This window comes from Abrus precatorius, unplaced genomic scaffold (assembly GCF_003935025.1).
Source record: "Abrus precatorius isolate BTA unplaced genomic scaffold, Abrus_2018 Scaffold153, whole genome shotgun sequence".
Taxonomy (NCBI): domain Eukaryota; kingdom Viridiplantae; phylum Streptophyta; class Magnoliopsida; order Fabales; family Fabaceae; genus Abrus; species Abrus precatorius.
The window spans coordinates 984,947-1,006,310 of record NW_020874351.1 but is presented as its reverse complement, the minus strand read 5'-3'; the positions used below and the strand labels follow the sequence as shown (position 1 = coordinate 1,006,310).

The 21,364-nt window shown below is 32.2% G+C and overlaps 5 protein-coding genes across 6 annotated transcripts; 2 read left to right on the top strand and 3 right to left on the bottom strand.

Annotated features, from left to right (window-relative positions):
- The first annotated feature begins 1,456 nt into the window (after positions 1–1,456).
- Positions 1,457–2,367, top strand: LOC113857283 (zinc finger protein 3-like). Its single transcript, XM_027489096.1, has one exon. The coding sequence runs from the start codon at positions 1,608–1,610 to the stop codon at positions 2,349–2,351; it is 744 nt and encodes a 247-aa protein (XP_027344897.1). The 5' UTR covers positions 1,457–1,607; the 3' UTR covers positions 2,352–2,367.
- Positions 2,368–5,051: 2,684 nt separating this feature from the next.
- On the bottom strand, positions 5,052–6,430 carry LOC113857270 (uncharacterized protein At2g39795, mitochondrial-like). Its single transcript, XM_027489069.1, has 3 exons — positions 6,188–6,430; positions 5,459–5,784; positions 5,052–5,355 (listed from the first exon to the last, which is right to left on the bottom strand). The coding sequence occupies exons 1-3, from the start codon at positions 6,389–6,391 to the stop codon at positions 5,193–5,195; spliced, it is 693 nt and encodes a 230-aa protein (XP_027344870.1). The 5' UTR covers positions 6,392–6,430; the 3' UTR covers positions 5,052–5,192.
- Positions 6,431–7,976: 1,546 nt separating this feature from the next.
- LOC113857248 (uncharacterized protein DDB_G0279979-like) lies at positions 7,977–9,920 on the bottom strand. The gene is made up of 4 exons (XM_027489047.1): positions 9,596–9,920; positions 9,164–9,213; positions 9,014–9,066; positions 7,977–8,686 (listed from the first exon to the last, which is right to left on the bottom strand). Exons 1-4 carry the CDS (start codon positions 9,832–9,834, stop codon positions 8,285–8,287), a joined length of 744 nt encoding a protein of 247 aa, XP_027344848.1. The 5' UTR covers positions 9,835–9,920; the 3' UTR covers positions 7,977–8,284.
- A 2,485-nt stretch (positions 9,921–12,405) lies between these two features.
- LOC113857195 (deSI-like protein At4g17486) lies at positions 12,406–13,977 on the top strand. Of its 2 annotated transcripts, none has more exons than XM_027488985.1 (3): positions 12,406–12,798; positions 12,945–13,232; positions 13,716–13,977. In XM_027488985.1, the coding sequence occupies exons 1-3, from the start codon at positions 12,660–12,662 to the stop codon at positions 13,973–13,975; spliced, it is 687 nt and encodes a 228-aa protein (XP_027344786.1). In that variant the 5' UTR covers positions 12,406–12,659; the 3' UTR covers positions 13,976–13,977. The 2 variants fall into 2 exon arrangements, with proteins under 2 accessions (XP_027344786.1, XP_027344787.1); XM_027488986.1 differs by having other exon boundaries at positions 12,945–13,238; positions 13,710–13,977.
- A 2,624-nt stretch (positions 13,978–16,601) lies between these two features.
- LOC113857144 (DCN1-like protein 4) lies at positions 16,602–20,860 on the bottom strand. The gene is made up of 10 exons (XM_027488903.1): positions 20,601–20,860; positions 19,810–19,894; positions 18,658–18,732; positions 18,523–18,559; positions 18,216–18,299; positions 18,050–18,110; positions 17,844–17,950; positions 17,707–17,772; positions 17,002–17,135; positions 16,602–16,897 (listed from the first exon to the last, which is right to left on the bottom strand). The coding sequence occupies exons 1-9, from the start codon at positions 20,683–20,685 to the stop codon at positions 17,040–17,042; spliced, it is 696 nt and encodes a 231-aa protein (XP_027344704.1). The 5' UTR covers positions 20,686–20,860; the 3' UTR covers positions 16,602–16,897; positions 17,002–17,039.
- Between the last annotated feature and the right edge of the window lie 504 nt (positions 20,861–21,364).

The following is a 21,364-nucleotide window of genomic DNA, read 5'->3' as shown; positions in this document are numbered from 1 at the left end:
TGTTAGTGTATTAACTTTAAATATTGATTTTAATTATGCATATTTTCAAATTGAAACTCTAATTATAATTAGAAAATAACATCAATAATACCTATAATACTAATATTTATGTTATTAGGTCTGAGTTTTGTTTTTCTTAACCTGCAATTTAATATCATGGTGCCAAGTATTGTAAAAGTACCTCACATTATGACCCTTCAATATGTTCTCAAGTATAATAAATTCTTTTTAAAAATTGCAATATATAAAATTGAGTCTGAATCATGTACTGTACACCATCTACATCCTGAGTTTGAAACATCCACTTACACTTAGGCCCTACAACATCGATATTGGGAAGTGGTGACGCGATGTCCAGGTCCAATTGGCAATGAGGGTTGCATATTCTTCTTGCATGGCTTTAAGGCAATTCGAATCTTTGGTTGCTTGTTTGTATGCGTATTGGTTTCATCAGAAGAATGGTGAACAAGTACAAAAACAGAAGGCCTTGAAACATTACATCTTGAGAGATTAGCCACAAGAAATGAAAGATGGCCTTGGATCGTTTTTGGCATCTAATACCGTGTAGAAAAATGAAGAGACAACTTATTGATTGAAGATGCTTATACATGATAGAAATATAAACTCATTCATGTATCTTTATTTAATAGCTTAAGTTTTTAAAATAATTAGTCTATGAATTAATATCAACCCCACATAATCAGTGGTTTGGACTTTTTAATCCTTTTTCTGGGAGAGCTGATTCATAGTAATGTAAAATACACACAAACACACACAAAAGAAAACATAAACTCAATCCAAGAGCTAATTATCATGCTATAATAATATTTTCTATGAATAATAATGCCTCAAAATCGAGGATAATGATATTTTTTAAAAATGATATAAATTAGTTGTTACACTGGATTCGTGTATGTAGTAGTTGGTCTAGAATCGAATCACTTCCTGTGCAAAGATTAGAATGATATAAATTTTAAGCTACAAAAGTAAGGTGCAAATATCCTCATACTATAATAAATTGATAGTGTGGACAAGTCTATTTCATATGACGAGATAAACAAACAATAATTCAGGACAAGGACAGAAGAGTTTCTGAGAAGATACTGCAAATCCACCAACAGGGTTAAGAAATTCAGAATACCACACCTTTTATAAGACAAGTCCATTCTACAATACAACATTATTCTGAAATTCAAAAGTAGGCTATTGATCTTATCTTGGATTTTTAGCCCGTCATAAGTCATAACCTATAGACATGAATATACCGATAAAAGGCAGATACCAAGACCAGAAATGTAAAGTGACAAGTGAGAAGACAAATAAAAGTAACAAAAAACATTCAATGGGGTATGCACTAGCAAGTTGTACGTGGGTGTTCTACACAAGTTCCAATCAAACACACACACTCACACATACATAAAGGGATGTCTTAATTTTTAGGTCTTGCTATATTAAGACCTTGTAACTGTAAAATAGTGCCATCTACTACTATACATAGCACGGAGCATTTATTGTTGTTACATCATTTACAAACTTCATCTTTCTTGCTGTTAAACCAAACTTGCATAACCAATACTGCTAAGTTAATCTTGCAAATTTCTTGCCATATGGATCTACAAAGACCTGAGCCATGCCCAAAACCTTCTATGGACATTCAAACAGAAAGGAGACAGACAGAAAAGGAAGATCAAAAACACCAACATGACTCAGTTCCTCATCTCTTACTAGATCTAAGTCTCTCCAACAAAGATTCAGGTGATGCCTCAAAGCCAGAACTCAACCTCCTCAATTGTTTCCATACAAATTTATCTGAAAACTCTTCAGAATCTAGTCATGGGAATGAAATGGATCCCCGGGTTTTCTCATGCAACTACTGCCAAAGAAAATTCTATAGTTCCCAAGCACTTGGAGGACACCAAAATGCACACAAACGTGAAAGAACTTTGGCGAGAAGAGGATACAAAACTGGTGCTTCAGTTTCAGTAGATTTTGGACAGAGGAACACCACTATGGCTTCTCTGTCTTCACATGGCTTATACAACAAATCACTTGGAATTCAGGTTCATTCAATGATCAATAAACCTTCTTATCAAACACCCTTTTTTGGGTTATGCCGTTCCCATGGCCAAAATGGGTGGCAGAGACAACCTTTGGATTCTCAACCAGCAATTGGGAACTTTCATGTGGGGCCAGAAACTGAATCATCCATGGCTGATACTGTTCCAAGGTTAAGCAAGTTTTCTACAAGGGTGGTGACAGAAGGATTTGGAGGTTACTGGTTGGGTAGCATTACTCATTTGAAGTCTAAACAAGAGAAGTTGCAGAAGCTTGACTTATCCCTCAAGCTCTAAGTAGTTACCCTCCAACATGCTAGATGCCATACCCAAGTTAATTCGTGTCTTTTCTCATTGGCCACGAGCTTGACACCTCTTCCCTTTTTCATTTCTTTTGTCCTCATGTATCTCTTGTTCCAGCAAGTCTAAATGCATTTTGGCTACTTACCATAGGTTGTGTTTTGCTATTAATGTTGTCTTCTTTATTTTGTCATGAATAATGGTTCTACATGGATTCATTTCCAAGTTAAAACTTCCATCAAGATTTAAATTTCTTTGTAATAGCATAATTAAACACGTTAAACTCTCTTATTTCCAAGAGATTATACGGTTGGTAGGGGAGTTAGGTCCTCGCTGCTTTTAGCTATTCAAGAATTGGTTTGAAAATTATGAAAGTTGATGAGTCTGCATGTGTTTAATTTATCCAAAATCATTAGTCAGTTCTGGATATAAAATTAGTAAGAAGACAAACAAAACCTTCTATTTTAAATATATTTTGGTCAAGCTTCTACTTAGTAATTATCTTCTATACTACCATTAAGTACTGAGCATCTTTTATTCCCATAATTAACAACTCTAATACCATATAGTTATTGAAGCTCCATTCTTATTTGACAATGCACTAGATGTCAACCTGGGACTGTTTGGATCAAGGTATGTATGTCTCACATATTGAATGACAAAGGTCCACACACTGTAGAAATTTGGATGGTAGCGAGTGTCGTTTTTTCAATTCATGTGGAAGATTGGTCCACCAAAATTCACAGTTTCAATGGCTGTGATTGTCTCACTGATTCCTACTTTGACCCACCTGCAGTTGGAAAAATGGACTATCTCTATTGGGATCAGAGAAGTAGGTGAGGCAAGCCATGTGAAAGTAAGCCAAAATGACACTCAGCTATGCTATCACATCATTTTAGAAGAAATGTTATTGATTAAAATCTTGAATCTTGATAGCCTTGATTTCTTTCCTAAAGATATCTAAGGTAGGTCCATATCCGCCTGATGTTTACACTAATCTTGTTTTAATCATGAAACATAAGCATAATGATAAAATTAAGGAGGAAAAGCAACTGAAAGTCTAGTCATTATGACAGTTATTAATCATAGTATTGTCACGCTAACATAGGATATGTAGGATCTGCGATGCTTCCAAACATGGATTCTGAGTTTGGGCTTTCTTCTTGCCATATGTAGCAGCACTTCGGTTGGGCTGTCTATTTTACTTGTGGTGGCATACCTCAGTCTTCACCATTCGTCCAATAAAATATCAAGAGCCTTTAGTTTTGCCTCCCAACCAAGAAAGTAACACAAATGGACAAATACAACTGAACACGTGGAGCTGTCATTTTGCTAAGATTTGGTGAAAATTTGAAGCAAAATTGCTTCTTGTTCATCAAGATCTTATATGATAATCAAATTTGAGTTTGTCTGTCCTCATCTTCTATAAAAAATAAGATATGAAAGGTGTATTAACATCAACATCTCAACTAGGCTAGTGACGCAGTGTATGCTTGTTCTTTTCTATTTTATTATTTTATTTTTACTTTGGTATCACTGTTGTATGTATTCCCTTTATTAAATGAGTAATCAGACTAGATTCCAACAATTGTTACTTAGTTTATTTCTCTTTCACCTAAATAAGTTAGATCACAATCATTTCAGCTATAAAGAATCACGCAACGTTATTATATAGGAAAATTGTATTGTTTTAACAATACCATGTGCAATACATCTTTGATAAGGTCTACATCTTTAATTTTCAATTTCATTTAAACATAAATAAAGGTTTACAATTACATTTTGACCGTCTTTTTTCTTTTATAGTTTTTCTAACCAGGCTAAGAATCTCAATCTGATCTTTTTATAAATTACTCCACCAGATAATTACTTGTTCAATGAACAATTATCGATAGGAAGGACTATTTTTCTTATTTTATTTTGCAACAAGGAGAGACTAGACCCTAAAACAACCAAAACTACACTGGAACTCTACGAGGGAAAGTTACCCCAACACGATCATTAAACAAAAGATTCCCATATTTCTTGTACGTACTTCTCCCATACACCAAAGTAGTTCATGATTCAAGTTTGTTCATTCCTCTAAATTTTGTGGTCATTATAGCTTAGTTTAGTTCTAGTAATTTGAACATGAAATATTGTGATATTCAAGAGAGAAAAATTGGCAATTAGTTCATTAAATTATTAAAAGAACATTTCATTATATATTATCATAATTATATGATGAAAATTTGAAAAGTAAAATCGAGAAATTAGAAAACGTAACGGATGAAAACTAGAGATTTAGGGAACCAACTTTCTGCATTCAGCAATACTGGCAACCAAATGAACAATCTACAGATACTTGTTATACACCTATGCCTGCCTTTCAGCTGTAGTCATGCTTAGATGTTCATTGGCACAGGTCTGAGTGCTGATGTGCATAACTAGCATTACAATTTACATGCAGAGTTTTACGTAGTTCTAAGTAACTACGAAAAGACTGCTTGTATTTAGGTACTATACCCGAAGCGAGTTGTCAAAATTTGTCGGATGCTAATTTTATTCTGAAGTCCATCAAGTCCTTTATTTTCAACTAAATAATCAAAGACTTCGTAAAAACAATATTAATTTAGCAGAGCAGATTCCGAAACTTGAGCCTGCACATTCCAAACCACAAATACAATACGGTCATTTCTAATCTTATACAATTTTCCACCAACACTAACTACAAATTTAAAGCAACGGTCAACAATAAACAAAAATGTATTCCCGCTTGGATTAAGACTTCCTTGCAAAATACATAAGGAAATTGATTTAATGACTTATCTAATCCAGAACATTAAAATTTCAATGCTCTCATTTCCTTTCAATAAAAGATTTAACCCTTTCCATCCATCTTACAAATTCTGCTTTATCCTTGTGTTTCATGTACTGATGCAAGAAAATGGCAAGTGCATCATTTATACCCCTTACTTCCAAGAAATCATAAAGGCTATCTTGCAAATCATCATCCAATTCCCTGTCAAGAAACAACAGTAAAAGGTATTAACACAATTATAAATCTAGCAATCATTCTAAAATTTAAACTAACAACTAGGCGTGGAAATGAATGGGTAAACAACCTGAATTCAGGACCAAAATAGGGCTCAGCTAGCATCTTATCGTTCGCACGAATGAACAGCTTTGTTATTTCTATACTGTCTGGCCAAGCAGAACACGTGATTTCCAGCACGCCGCCATCTCCTTTGGAGATGTTGACAATTAAGGTAATGTGCATCTGCATTTCATCTGAATTAGCCTCATCACCATTTTCTCTTGGAGCAGGAACAGCTCCATCAAACATGGTGACTTCAATTTTAATGTCTTCATCTGCATAGTGTCTCTTCAATGTAATCCATCGCTCCCCAGGTCGACCATCCACAACAAAGGAATTAAACTTGGCAACAGGCTGCAAGACAAGAACAGCCCTATAAGTATTCATGCCCAAAAGCACAACTTCATCAAATCCAACCAAAGTTAGAAAATTTCCTCAAATGATGTAGATTACAAGGAAAATTATCAGGAAAAAAACCTCATTGATATAAAACACAACCAAAACTATTAGAGAGAAAAACATCATCTACTGATTTCCATCAAAACATGCAGTGTTCAAGAACCTAACAGCTAGTTTGGCCAAGCATTTTAGGGGTTCTGAAACCTTCAAGTTTTTTTATTTTGCATAGTTCTATAAAAAAAACATAGGCAACTCGATGACCCTTTTCTCCCTTGATCAAGACCAATTACAGATAAGACCATGAATTACGAAAATCAGAAAACTGAGAAGTGAGAGGGAAAAGAGAAAGAAAACGAACATGGTTGGGAGGAGAAGATTGGAGCTCGTACTGAATCTCGTTGCGGAGAAGTCTCAAAATGTTTCCCTCGAAAGCTGATTTGCTCATGTCGGAGATGTAAGTTCTCCGGAATAGCTGGGGACAAATTCGTAATTGCTGCTGCTGAAGCTGAAATTGGTGTGTTAGGGTTAGGGTTTTTCTGAGGGAACGAAACAGACGTGCCATTGAACACACACAGTGTAGGAACTGGGGAACAAAAATGCAGGGTTTAGAGGAAAGGGTTTAAGAAAAAAAAATTCTCGAATAAGAAAAAAAAAAACACATGAAAGGTTCCCCAAAAAATGCAGATTTTTTTAAAAAAATTCCGAAGTTTTTATTTTAAAAATGTGTCTGAAGGTATTATTTAAAGAATTAATAATAATTTTTTTTTATTAAAAAATATTGAAGGATGTGTATTTGATAAAAGTTTTTACTTTTAATTTTTAACTAATATCGTTGTAGCATTTTCTCCCTTTTTATTTTTATATAACTTTTGGGATAAACAAAGAAAAAATTGAAAATTATTTGGATCAAGTCAAAAGAAAAGAAAAATAGATGCCTATTTCTAGATTATTTAGTCATAAATAATTTCAGAACAATTTGGGCCAGGCCAGTCTTATTTGTTATGCAGGTCAGGCCTTATATGAAACAGGCTATAAATTCTCGATTATTAGTTAACCTATATATTTTTTCACTCAAAAAAAAGTTTGACCTATTTTTTTAATTTTTTGAAGATAATTTAAAATATTTTAATATTTTATAGAATTTTTTTTATTCATTTTCAATTAATAGAGTTGATGAGAATCTAAATTAAAATAATAAAGGTAAAATGTTGATAATAGAAATAAGTTTAATGATATATGAAGATAAAATTATTATATTATAATATTTTAAAATAAAAATTCATTAAATTTGACTCTTTTTTTTTTTAGCTTATGTAATTTAGACTGAGCTTGTGAATAAATTCTTAAAAGAGAAAAAAAATAATATAAAAACTGAAATAAAACTGTGTCTGCCAAACCCAATGAGAAGGGTGGATAGCTAGGAGATGGGGTTAACACTGAAAAAAATATATATAAAAAAAATTAATTTAGGAAACTAAATAAAATTAAGCAAAAAGATTTAAAAAGGGCCACGCCGAAAGCCAAATTGAACGTATAAGATGAAAATATAAATTTTACCTAACTTTTAATCATTCTAGTTCTATTTATAAAATTCTTTCAACTAAATCAAATAGATTAAAAAAACTATTAACATTAGTTAACGTCTTGAACTTTAAAAAAATAATTACAACGTTCTAAAATTATTTTTATTCCAAGGCAAACTCTTATCATAGTAATTGCCGAGAAGTTTGAAAGTATTAATATTTATAAAAGATCAATGAGAAAAATAATAAATGCTTTTGAAAATTCGTAAAAATCATATATTTAGAACCATAACAAATAAAAATAAAAAGATCATATGAAAAAGATCCAAAAGAGTACGGTAAAGCGAACACTTCGTACGTGTTGTTCAGATTTCAGTGTTCAGATTTCACAAAAGAGCACGCTCACCTGAATATCCTAACATAAACTCTACATTTTTTGTTTAATAATCATATCCCATGAATATATTTGGAAGAATTTAAAAATTCATATGGTTCTTCCTACATGTGTTCAGAATGCATTCGTCATTAGTGAACTTGTAAATTCGAAACCATGCATGTGGTAATCGATGGAAAGAATAAAAAATCAAACAAAACGCCGTATACCAGTTACTATTTGGAAAGAAACAAAGTGCACTGTCTGTGATAAAGAGTACCATAATTTAAAGTCAAAAAATAACCTGCCTCTTCCTAAGGAAATGCCATGCATGATACATCCAAAGTTTACTCCACAAGACATTCAAAATGATCGTAGCTTAGAAGAGATCTATTAATTTACTGGATTCTTACATGATTGCAGGCAACATAAAGCCCAACAAGGAGTTGCTTTCAAGCTTCAAATAACTATTCATTTTTTAAGAATTTCAATGAAAAGCCGTACAGTTTCTGATCAATTATGTATATTGACATCAAAATTTTCTTAAGATCTTAGCACCTTAAGAAACCCCACCACTTTGATTCTGGCCTTTGGGATCCGGAAGAGGAGAATTTGAAGTAGTCACTGAACCCTTGTTCTCCTCATTTGGAGTAGCTACTGAACCCTTGTTCTCTTCATTTGGTGCAGAATTGGTGGTCTTAGTGTCCTTTGGTGCAGAAGAATTTAGTTGTTTTTTCTCATCATCAGTCGCCAGATTTTTGGCTTGGTTGTTGCTTGATTGTGTCTTTGTTTCAACCACAATCTCCTTCACAGCCTCTTCAAGTTTCTCAAGTCTCACTTTCACCTCTGAAAGCTCGGGATCAGATTTTTCTTCCTTTTCCTCAGGAGGGTTTAGCTCCATTTCCTTTTCTTTTTCTTTTGCTTCTTCTTCTTCCTTCTGCTTCCTTTTCTGCTCAACTTCCTACAAAATCATTTAGAGAAAAACCATTATAAAAATGAGTGCTATTGATCCCACTATTTAAATGTTTAAATTACAAGGTCAATTTGATATACAGATAAAAACCCAGAATTTTTTGTTCAAAAAGTACCAACAAGTAACTGGTCCAACAAAAACATAAATATAATCTAGGAAACTCCAAAGGGTTTCCACAAAGAGTACTTTAGGCAATTGGTCAGATTATGAAGAGGAACAAGATGATCATAACATCAGCATCCTACCAACATTTATATGATCCTTGAAATGAACCCTTATGTAATTATGTTACCATAATAAGGAAAGAAAACTTACCACCTCCATTTTTCTCATTTCATAACGAGCATACTGCGCCACCAAATACACAGCTGTTTGGAAAGAACTTACTTAGATGATAGCAGTAGAACTTTTTTTGGGAAATAGTAAGGTTGATAATAGAAGACAAAAGAAAGCTGAGTATCATACCCAACGAAGGCAAGCAGGCAAAAAAAAACTGTACAAGATGGAAATCAAACCTGGCCAAGAAAAACACAGATGCAAAAGTAAGAATATTTTTCACCTATCAACAGTATTAACAAACACAATAATAATATTCCTATAGCCTCTGATATTGCATGCATGGGTCATTTTAATAATTTTATCTCTGATTTTAGAAAATGCCATTTTTCACTTCCTTTTTCTTGTGAAAAATATATCAGTTATTTTATAATTCAACCACAAAACTTCGCTTTAGGCTCTAATATTACTAAAAACACATTAAGCACCAATGTGGATGATTTTTTTCTGTAAAAAAAACTGAAAAGGGTTCCTAATTGCGGTGTTGTGCTGGGAAGGTGCTCGACGAAATGCCACTGAGAGAAAACACATAAATGAAAGAAAGGGAATAAGAAGGGATACCCAAACTTCTTCTTCTGAGGAGGATCGGTGAAGAGGATCTTAGCGGCAGTCATCATGTCGAGATTCTGTAGCTGCCGATACCTTTCATCAGCAATGTTAACGTTGTTGTTGTCGGTGCTGTTGGTGTTGTTCTTAGCTGTAGTGCAAAAGGAACTGGTTCTGGCGTTGGTGGAGACTGATGTTGTGAGGAACCTTAATCGCTCCGAGAAGCGCAACCACTTTCCTCCGCCGCCAAACATAGATTGATCACAGAAAACATCAACCACGTATAATAGTGATTTTTCTTCCTTATGCTATACAATAGACAAACATTTTTTGCTTCCTTAGTAAACTCAATAAAATTAATTATTTTTTAAAAGACTTCGTTTAACCGTAAGTAACTGACTGAATTATTATTTAAACATGTGATGTATCCCTGCTCATAAATTTTGAATGTACTATACAAGAGAAAATGTGTAAAACTTTAAATTTACTTACAATTGATTACTGGTCTCTGCATTGTAATTAAATTTATAAAAAGAGCTTAATCTCTATGTTTAACAAATTGTTCAGACTTTACTATTTTATTATACAATTAATTTACTATTATATATAATTAAATTCTTTTAATTTTTAATTTATTATAAATTTTTTTGTGCATTATATGAATATTTATGAATTTAAATAAATTTTATAAATAAAAAATTAAGAATAATAAATATCTTTATTTTGATAATAAATTTTATCATGCATTAAATATAAATAAATTCAATAATTTTTTTAAAGTAGGAATAAATTACAAAAAAAAAATATTAAATTAATTGATGTCATCTTTAAAAATTAAATTTAAATAAATAAAAGTCTGTTAATTTACTAAAAGAAAATTTTGTCACTTTCTAAATTTCCTTCTTAAATTAAATGATTTAGAGAATTAATTTAATTTAATTCTACGGTTGAAATTTTTATAAATATAATTATATTAAATATCAAAAAATAAAACTTTACCTTCTTTTAATTTTTTTAATATTAGAACTTTTTTTTCTTTTATTAATTGATCTCTTTCTTTCCTTTTCAGCCTTCTAAATTTCGTTCTTAAATTAGAAGCTTTTCTTTTATTAATCACTTTTTCTTTCTTTTTTAATACTTTTTTATTTTATTTATTTTTTAAAACTTGCAAACAAACTCTAAAAACATCATTTCATTTTAGAAACTTAAAGTCTTCTTTTCACTACACTAGTTTGTATTTTAACAATCTTACGCTTGTTAAAAAAATTAGATTTGTTGAATATCTTTATTTAAAAAAACTTAATTATTTATTTTTTGTATTGTTAAGGATTCCATGGAGGGTCGTGCGAAATTGTGAACGAGAATGGGAGATAAATTTATCCTAACCTTGTATGGGTGTTATTTTATTTTTTTAATAATGTTACTCAAATTGGATAGGATAATTATGAGTGTTATCATTATTTGATATAATTTATTAATTAAAATTTAAATAAAATAAAACTATAAAAATTATTTTTAAAATGCTCAATACAAAAACTAATAAGAATAACAATAATTCTTATAAATATTATTGTTCAAGAATGCAGATTTAAACTTATAACATAGAAATGAATAATTTTAAAATAAAAAATTGATAAAATTAGAGAGTGGGCAAAATAATATTTTTCAAAAATATTGGTAAGGACAGCAAAGCAAGAAAACACAAACTTTTATAAGTACATGACTCAATTTTATTTGGGAATTTTATATTTATGATGTGGATAAATTTCATAAAATTTACTAAAATTATCATTTAAAACGTCTTAGTAAAATATAAATGCATTAAAAATATATAGAACCGTTGTTTTATTCTTAAAAATAAAGACTTACATTTATTATATGAAATTGAATAATTTTTAGAATTTCAAATAGAAAATGCCAGTCCAATTTAACCGTAATTCCCCAAAAGTAATTGCTTCAAACGTTAGAAAATGAAGTCAAATTAAGGTCATTCGCCTTGATCCATTAGAATAACAAATCCATTTTCTGTGATCACTCTTTCTTATTTATACTGTTACACATTCTTTGCTGATAATTTTATTCGAACTGGGATATCAAACCTTTTATTGCCCCCAAACCGGTTGTGGAATATCTCAATGTCTGTTTAAAAATTGACATCACGAATCTCAAGCAAATGAGATTAGAATTTGTTGGTGTTATTATTTACCACATCCACGTGAGGGCCAAGTTTGAGTCTACGATATGCATGATTATGATCACCATAAACAACAAAGGAATGAGAGAGGCCTAATTATAAACTGCTAAATACTACCACTTTAGGAGGTCAAAGTCAGTGTCTTTTCTATCTTGTTCACCTCACTTGACTTTGGAAAGAAGGGTAGATTCCAAAAAGACAAGTATGAGTTAGTGTGATTCATAACATTAACACTGTCATAATCCTAATTAAACTATTTAATCACAAAAATAATCGTTAACTAAACCCATTATCATATGTTTAGACCCACTTCCCCTTTTCCCCAAAATCATGATGACCTTCCCTTTTTCTTTACTTTAAGATCAAAACTCCACTAAACACAATTCATATATATATATATAACATGGAACCCCCCCCCCCCCCCCATACGCCACAATTATGAGTAGACGTTACTTTCTTGTGTCCTATGAATTTTTTTTCTAAAAATCAGATCTTACATCCAAGACCACCAGCTCATGCTCAGGCAAAACCGTAATTTCGCCCCAAATTAGGGGCATTCATGTACAAAAACTCCAATTTATAAATACAGTTATATGTGTATGTAACACACTATACTTTGAATGAACGCACACGCACCGGCTACACCAGCCGCCGGTGGAACCCATTAACAAGCAGAAGAAGCTTCCCATTATCTTCTTCCTCTTCTTCTCGTTCTCCATTTTTTTTTTCTTCAAAATTCAGATTCCCAATTGGGAAAATAATATATCTTGGGAAACATTCAGAGGAAAAAGCCACTTCACTTTCATTTTCCACTGGGCTCTGCTTCTTCCACATGAAACGGACAATGAAGTAGTTACCGTTTCGGAATCAAAACGACGCCGCAGAATGCTGCGCAGGAAAAGCTCCAAAAACGGCGTCGGTTCGGGGGGATCGGTGCCGGTGTACCTCAACGTCTACGATCTGACACCCATCAACGGTTACGCTTACTGGTTCGGTCTCGGAGTGTACCATTCCGGCGTGCAAGGTTCGTCGTTTTTCCCTCATTCTCTACCCCTTTTGAATCTGCACGAGGACCCACTTCAGATCTACGATCTGTGAGATAAATCGGATGATGGGTCTCTCTCTTTCTTATTTATTCGAATAAAAATTCATTTTTTTTAGTTGGGTCAGTTTACGGTGTTGAGTTCGCGTTCGGGGCTCACGAATATTCGTCGACGGGGATATTTGAAGGGGAACCGAAGAGGTGTGAAGGGTTCACTTTCAGAAAAACGATACTAATCGGAAAGACGAGTATGGGTCCCGGTGAGGTTAGAGCGGTGATGGAAGAGCTTGCTTCTGAGTACAAAGGGAATGCTTACAATCTCATCACTAAGAACTGTAACCATTTTTGCAACGATGCTTGTCTTAGGCTCACTGGGAATCCTATTCCTAGTTGGGTCAATCGTCTTGCTCGAATTGGTAAGTGATAACTCTCTACAAACATACCAATGCAGAATTTTAGTGTCTATTATTATTCTTCGTTGAAATTTGAAATTTGAAATTTGAAAGCCTGTTGCTGTTGTGTTGGTTGATATTGGGTGATTTGATTGTGTTTGCAATAAAATATAATATTGGGTGATGTGGAAATTAGTAAGATGTCAAGGTTGTAGCTAATAGCGACTACGATGGGCATGCAATGTTTAAAAATCATCCACATGGCATCAAAATTGGAATTTGTTTTGTAGACTATGGAAAAAGAATAATATAAATGAAAAGGTAATATATAGAATAGAAGGAATAAAAAGAATTTACTTTGGAATCATATTTGTCAGGTGCAACCCCATGTCATGCAAATGGATACGGAAAGTTCAATGAGAATGAAAACGACCTTAAATTTAGATTTATCAATTTCACGTGATTGATTTCATGACTGAGTGGGTTGTTGTTGTGGTTGGGATGCAGGATTTTTGTGCAATTGTGTTCTTCCTGTGACTTTGAACTCAACTAAAGTTAGGCATCACAGGATAGAAGAGAAGCAATGTGAAGGAGAAAAGCAAGCATTAACCAAAGAACCCAACAAGCTTATTGGTTCAAATTCAACATCTTCAACCTCAACTTCATCTTCCCCTGCTTCTACCTCTGGGGTACGCAGAGGAAGGAGTAGAACTAGACGTGCCCTTGCCCCGTCTTCACCTTTGATTGTTGGGTCTTCACCATCTTGATTACCAAAATCTGAAAATCTTTTTTTTTTCTTTTTATTTTGTCCAGTTACAGAAGTTGCTCTAACGAAGAAAGGCAACAAAACCAATTGAATTTTCAATTTTAAAAGAAAATTGTTATTCTTCATTCTTTACATCCAAATCCAATGACATTATAGAAATTAGAATATATATAAATTAAAACCAGCCACGAATCCCGGAAACCCATTGGTTATTTATTTATTAAATTAAAAGAGGACCCACCTTGTAGAAAAAGTTGTTCCTCCCATGTAGACGAGAGGGAAAGGAAGCAGGGTACGTTACACTTTTTACACGAATTTTATTATTTTAACCTATGCTCTTATTTTATGATATTAATATCAGGAGTTCGAATCTGGACATACTATGTCAAACATGGTAGAATTATTTTTTCGACATAGAATTATGGTATCTGAATATTATCAGATATTGAGTATAAATATTGTATTGTATAAATGTATTTAAGAAACGTTTTTTCTATATTAAGATATTGGATAACTAAATCAGATATTGGGTGTGGAATTTGACTGGATTGACTTTTTTTTTCTCTATATTGTCAGTGTTAACTTAAAAATATTGTCTAAATCTATTTAAATAATCTGTTTTGTAAGTCAAATATATTATAAATTTGTTTAGAATTATAACTTGCTAGATTTATATTATAGAATTTGTAAATTTAATATATATGTATTAAATTTATTGATATTATTTTAAAGAATAGTGTATTATACATATAAACAAATTTCATACCGTCAAGCCTCCAACTTTTTGGTTCTGAAATATATTTAGTATTAAAACAAATCCTAAAATTAAATTATATCTAAGTTAAAATTTGAGGAATATGCGGCAATTTATTAGTTTTTTGTGTTGCTTGAATCAATGCCTATTTAATTTAAAGTTAAGAATAATAGATTTAAACAAAATTTATTTTAACAAATATTATTGAGATACATATATAAATTTATTTAAAATACATGTTTTTATTAAAATGTGAGAGAATTAATTTTCGAACCATTAAATTGTTTACTATCAAACAAAAACGAAAATTATAATTTTATGTTCATGAGAGTGGGTGAAGTGATAAGACTGAACAACTTTTTAAAAGAAAAAAAAAAGTCTTAGATATTATTCCTTTCGACAACTTTTCATTTATGTGTATTTTTAGTGTCTTTGTTGGGAAACAATTGTATTTTTCTTTTTGCTCTTAAAAATTATTATGTTTAAAATGATGATGGCTAATTTAAGCTATATTGCAATAGAACCGACCGAGTCTCTTTGCAAGCAGACGTTATCTTTTAGATTCTGTCGAAATCGTAAATGATGATGAACTAATGACAAATTACAATGGCTCTGATTCATCCTCTGTTGCACACATGCTGGGATGCATAAATCATACAATGTAGAAGCCATTGCTAAGCAGTGAGACTACATAAGTTTGGTGCTGTCATTTTCTGTCAATCTCTGTCCCTATATTTCATTTTCTTTTTTTTAGGGTCATGACTTTTGCTATTTGGACATTCCACTTTTTCCTCCTTAGGCACTATTGGAGTCAACAAAGCTGGAAGTTGGAACAACAACTTTTGACTAGCAATAATGGACTCAGTGAAGCAAATAGCATTACACAGTTTTCACTTCCCTCCTTTTTTCCAAGTAAAAAATATGGCTAACAATAAGAACATGCTCAAGCAAGTAAGTCCACTATGCTTCATTAACCTATATCTGTGTATTACAGAACCAACCTAACAGTTGACATTTGTTTGACACTATTTTGACTAAGCTGATGATAGGATAAGTTTAATCATACAGCTACTTTGAACTAATTTAACGTGGAAATTGGAAATTCAACGACCGTAAAAACCGTTGTACTAGAATAATTTGAAGCATAAGAAACGTTAAAATACAAATTTTTAACACACTTTTTTAATACATTACACCTTATACCCTTTCATGATATATCGATGTGTAAGAAAATTTGTTTCCATCTCTGTACTACAAGCCGGTCAAGTGACATGTAAAATACCAAATCCTACTATGATGTGAACTTTGAACATGTAACATGTTCCAACTCATGCGTTCAAAACTTTCCCTCTCATGTTAAGTTAGAGTGCGTTGAAATTAAAACACAAATAATTCAATTAAACGTTGAAGGACGCAAAACATACTAAGAACTTTGAGATCAAGTATTGCACTTTCGACAATAAATGTTTAGATATTGATGTTATTGAAAGTGAAAGTAGTCTTACCAACACACACTCTTATTAATTAAAATTTAATAAAAAAAAACGTAAATTATAAGTGAACCTCATTAAAGTGACAATAAAACCCTCATAATTTAGTAATTTCTTATAGATTTTAGCTAATAAAAAAAAGTGTATTAAGAAGAATGTGTAAGAAAATATGCTTGTAACATTTCTTAAAGTAAAAAAGTTACATCATTTAATGAAAAGTATTTAAATAACTCTCTAATTTATTAAACTAATATTTTACCAGCATCTTAACCATCTCTTTTCATTTTCATTTAAAGAAATGTTCTCGCTTGGAAGAGTCCAAATCCGACAGAGAATGTAGATGTCAAGCAAGCCCAAAAGTACAAACAAACACGCTCGAACAGGGGTAACAAAGAACAATGTAATTGTATATAATTACGACAACATACTAAATTAAGTTCAATAAAAACTCTTATGTATGATAAATAATGTTGGCCTTGACAATGATAAAAATGTAAAAGGTTGTTTCTAGCCTCAACTGCACCAATGGCATACAACATAAATTTTAAAGAGGCGTAATAATGGTTTGTTTAAAATGCCCAATAAGAAGCTGGGCCAACAAAAAAAAAACAATAACTTTGTTAAGTACAATAAAAGAGCCACAAGGCATCTATCTGATTTAGTTGCACCAGTTGGAGCGCTGCCAACAAAGCCAATGAGCATAAGTTAGAACGTAAATTTGAAATTTCACAAAAATAAGAATAATGCACAACTGCTTAAAACATTTCATGAACACACACATACCAATGATTGCAGTACAGAGAATCCGGTGGCTTATCAGATTACTTTTGCTTTTCTCGCAACCATTCAACAAAATTATCCAGGATCAAAGGCCACGCAAGGTCAGGATCATAGTCATTAAGCATCGGAAAACTTATCTGAGAAGCGATGAGATTTTGTAAATCGGTCAGAATTTTGGAAAAAAAAAATGCTAATTAGAATACTAGCTAAGGAATAAAAGGCAAAAAAAAGGTTAGAAAATGTTATTAATGCTTCTCTTCCCATAATTTCCAATGTATTTAAACGTAATTTTTCATGAAAAAAATATTTTTAATTCCTTAGGTAGTGCTTTTAAAGCACTCGTTAGCAAGACCAAAAAAAATGGACCCAAAGAAAGTACAGAAAAGCAAACAGTTATGTGCCCATTTGGTTAATATTTTGGTAGAACTGATTTTAGACTGTTGAACAAATCTCAGTCAGAGATTGATTCTAGCTTCTAGGTGCTAATTAAACAAGCACTAAGAAATTAATGGTGTTACAACAGATATGTATTCATCTTAAGTGCTCATTTGAAAAGTAAATAATACGACATGAGATAGGTGCATCAACACGCAGCAAGAGATTAACTAAACTGCGAGATCAGTACTTTGAGCGAAAAAGGGCTAATAAATATATCTCTCTTGATAATTAACATAAAATCAATCTAGAAGTAGAAGAAAAAGAGGCTACCTCATTGCAAAACCGAAAAAATCCCATCCATTGATCCATGTTTATGACCTTGTAATCATTTTGAGTCTGCCACATAATACAAATATGTAAAAATAACTAGTAAGAACAAAAACAATAATGTAAAACTCATAACTCACCTTTAAGTATTCCACAAATGAGTTGACTTGAGCTGGAAACGTTGAACCCAGAACAAGAATAAGTAATTCACAAATGCTCTCTATATCAATGCTTTTCTGTTTCTCCTCTGGTAAAATTGGAAAATTAGATGGACATAAAATGAATGAACAAAGATAAAGGAGAAAACTGTGAAAATTAGTAGGGGCAAAATCACTTCACAGTTTACCTGTTAAACAATATTGGAAAGCATAAGAATAGAAATCTGCAAAATTGGAAGGTCTCCTGACCTTCACATTATATGTCAAATTAAAAAAGTTAGCAATTAATAGAATATTTCCAACACAAATGAGTAACGATTGCCATAAATTGAGCTGTCCATGAATTATCTATACCTCTTTTTCTAGGTCTGGGAGTGCCTTCTTCAATTTACTTACTGTATCAGCCCTTAGTGCTTTTAAGCCTCTCCTCCACTCATCCTAAAAATATTTTGGATTATGTGAGTGATTTCAGTACAAGGATGTGGAAAGAAAGATAATACCGTAACTACATGACTGTGTACCAAACATAAATGAGACTTAAGTATTTGCCTACTTTGGTGGGCTTGAATATCTCTGTGTGTGTTTGTATTTAAAAAAAAGAAAAGCTGAAATATTTTTTTTTAAAAAGTTGAATGAACAATGAGCATGATAACATTCATACCAAGGTAAAATATCCTTGCTCCCCAGCTTTCATTTTCCTGTTACATTTAGTATTCATCAACTCCAAACACAAACTTAAGATAAAGATATAAGAATATGGTATTGAATGACAACTAAGGGTAGCATTGTAGCTTACCATGCAAGCATCAAAATCCTCACATCAGTATGATCCACTTCCATATCAGCACAAAGTGTTTCAATCCCTTCCGGACTGCAATTAAAGTTATTAAAATATGATGAACCCATTTTAAAAAATGTAAACATGTTTACATAGTATGTACATTAAAAAAAGACACTTACACAGTAAGAATCCACTCATAGAATGAAATCACACTGATCAGAATGCAATTCCCCTGAATAACACCTATAGAATTCCAAGACATAATAAAGTTCAATCGCTCCTAAATGTCCCCATCTAATTTAAGAAACCACCATATGTGACATGAATAGAATAAGAAAAAGTGGGCTAAAATTGCCAGAGCACACTGCTGCTAGAGCTTCTGACATTCACCACCACACTTGTTTCACATGCCAGTCCACGCCACCACTGTCAAAGGACTTCTGACACCTAGGTGAGTGTAAATGATTGCAATTGGGAAGTACAAGATGGAGAAAAATGTGAAGGAAAATGTTTCTCACTGGAAGCATATGTGGCTGTCCATCACCAGTATGCAACTGTTTGACCACAGGGGAACTGGTAGGGGACACAAAGAATGTGAAGGGGTGAAGTTGTACAAAGTGAGGGAAAAAAAATTTGGCCCAGGCTTGCAGTTTTGCTGTGAGAAATTGGTGAGATGCCAAAGCAGATGGATGATCGGCAATGCATAAGGCTATTATAGTCATAGTAGATGTCAAATGTACTATTAAGTTGCTTAAACTATGCACACCAAATGCCAGATAGTGTACCAGTTTATCAAATTCTTTATACTATCAAGGCTTATCTTACTAATTTATACCATGATGTTTATCCTACCAGGTATAAGGTGTACTGCATGGTGATGGAGCCTAAGAGGACAAATACTTCAGTATAATATGACTAGGGATTTGTTGTCATTTTATCCATGCATATAGCCGTGTAAAAGCTGCTTGCAACCACTCATGAAATTCACCAAGTTATATTAAGTAAGCTATAACAGTTTATTCACAACAGTAAGTAACCATCGGTCGAATGCTATTTACCCCATAAATCCATGTCCTAGGTTTAAAAGTTGAACCAACAGCATAATTTAATTTGATTTATACATATTGAATGGAAAAAAAGAAAAGATCTTAGATGAAGTACACTTACTCAATCAACCCAGTAGACCCATTGCCATATGCATAAAATAGACTATCAATTCGTTCTGATTCCTTTGAGCTTGCCTTACTCGAAGCTGAAAAAAGATGCTTGTATGATTAGAATATTGAACAATTAATTGTCCACTACAAAAGTGCTTGCTTAAAACATACATGATTTAAAAAACATATAAGCAGGTTCAGAGACTAGTAATTTCAATGTCCCATATGATAACAATCCAAGTACATAGAATGCAACTCTTGACAGTTGACACCAAGGCATCGATGACCTAGTGTCTGCGAGTTTGATCCTAACACTCCATTCTTCAATTAGAGTTTTATTGAACCTGTGTCGTCCAAGCTTGAAATGTTTGATCCTCTATCAGTCTTTGATTGAAGGAATGCTAAATTGCCGAGGGAAATAAATCTTATTTTATTTTCCCTTAAGATCTAAAATCTTTTAGTAAGGATTACTATGCTGCTCCTATCCCACTAGTTCTTACCAACTACCACAACCCTCCAACCCCACCTAATCATAATAGGAAAAAATTCTTAAAATAAATAAATAAATAACCTTCTCACTGAAAATTCAAAAACAAAAACCAAAAGTAGTTTGCAGTAAATCAACTTGAAACCATTAATATAAACCCTAAATAACCATGAATTGAATTATTAACAGAGAATGAAAAAGGAAAAAAAAAAGTAAAAGAACAAGCATGGGCACAGGAGAAAGCAGCAAGCTTTAACATGAACAATGAAAGAAAAAGTAAAATTGGGATATGGGAATGTGATAGCGATGAATACCGGAGCGGAAGAGATCGGCGGCGGTGGAATTGGCGTTGGGAGTGGAATTGGATTGACCCGTCTTTTTGGATGCAGAGCGTCGCATCTTCAATAAGAAATCCAGAGGGAAAGACTCAGAGAGAACGATTTTGAATCGAACGAAGGATTGAAGGCAGAGAGAAAAGGGGTTACACGTTTTCTTCTCCGTTCTTCTTTTTTCTTCTTCTCGGAGAGGTTGAGGATGATGACGTGGATCTGAAACAGGCTTTATAATTGTGGTGTTGGTGTCTACCTTGTTTCGTTTATGTACTTCGTACCTTTCCATTCATTTGACTTTTTTCGATTTTAATATTCCTACGTCAGATCAGTAAATACTCTTTATTCAATGCCCAAATACGCCAGTAAATGCTTTTTTTAATTTCGCATTAATTATTTTAAGAATTTAATTTTAATATATTATCAGTCAACATTTTTTATATTAATTTTTATAAAACTTAATTGTTTTCTTGGGTATTAATTAGTTTTTTTTAGGATTTGTAAAGAAATTAAGATTTTATTTTTTAGGATTTATGAAAAAAGGAAGATTTTTTTAGAGTTTAAAAAATTAGTATTTAGGGTTTTTAAAAGGATTTTTTTTGGATTTGTAAAAAAAAAAAATTTTTAGCTTTTAAAAAATATTTTTAATGAATTAGATTTTTTAGTATTTAAAAAAATAAAAGAAAATATTTTTTAAGGATAGAGTTTGCAAAATGACAAGAGTTTTAGGGTTAGAAAAAAAAAATCAA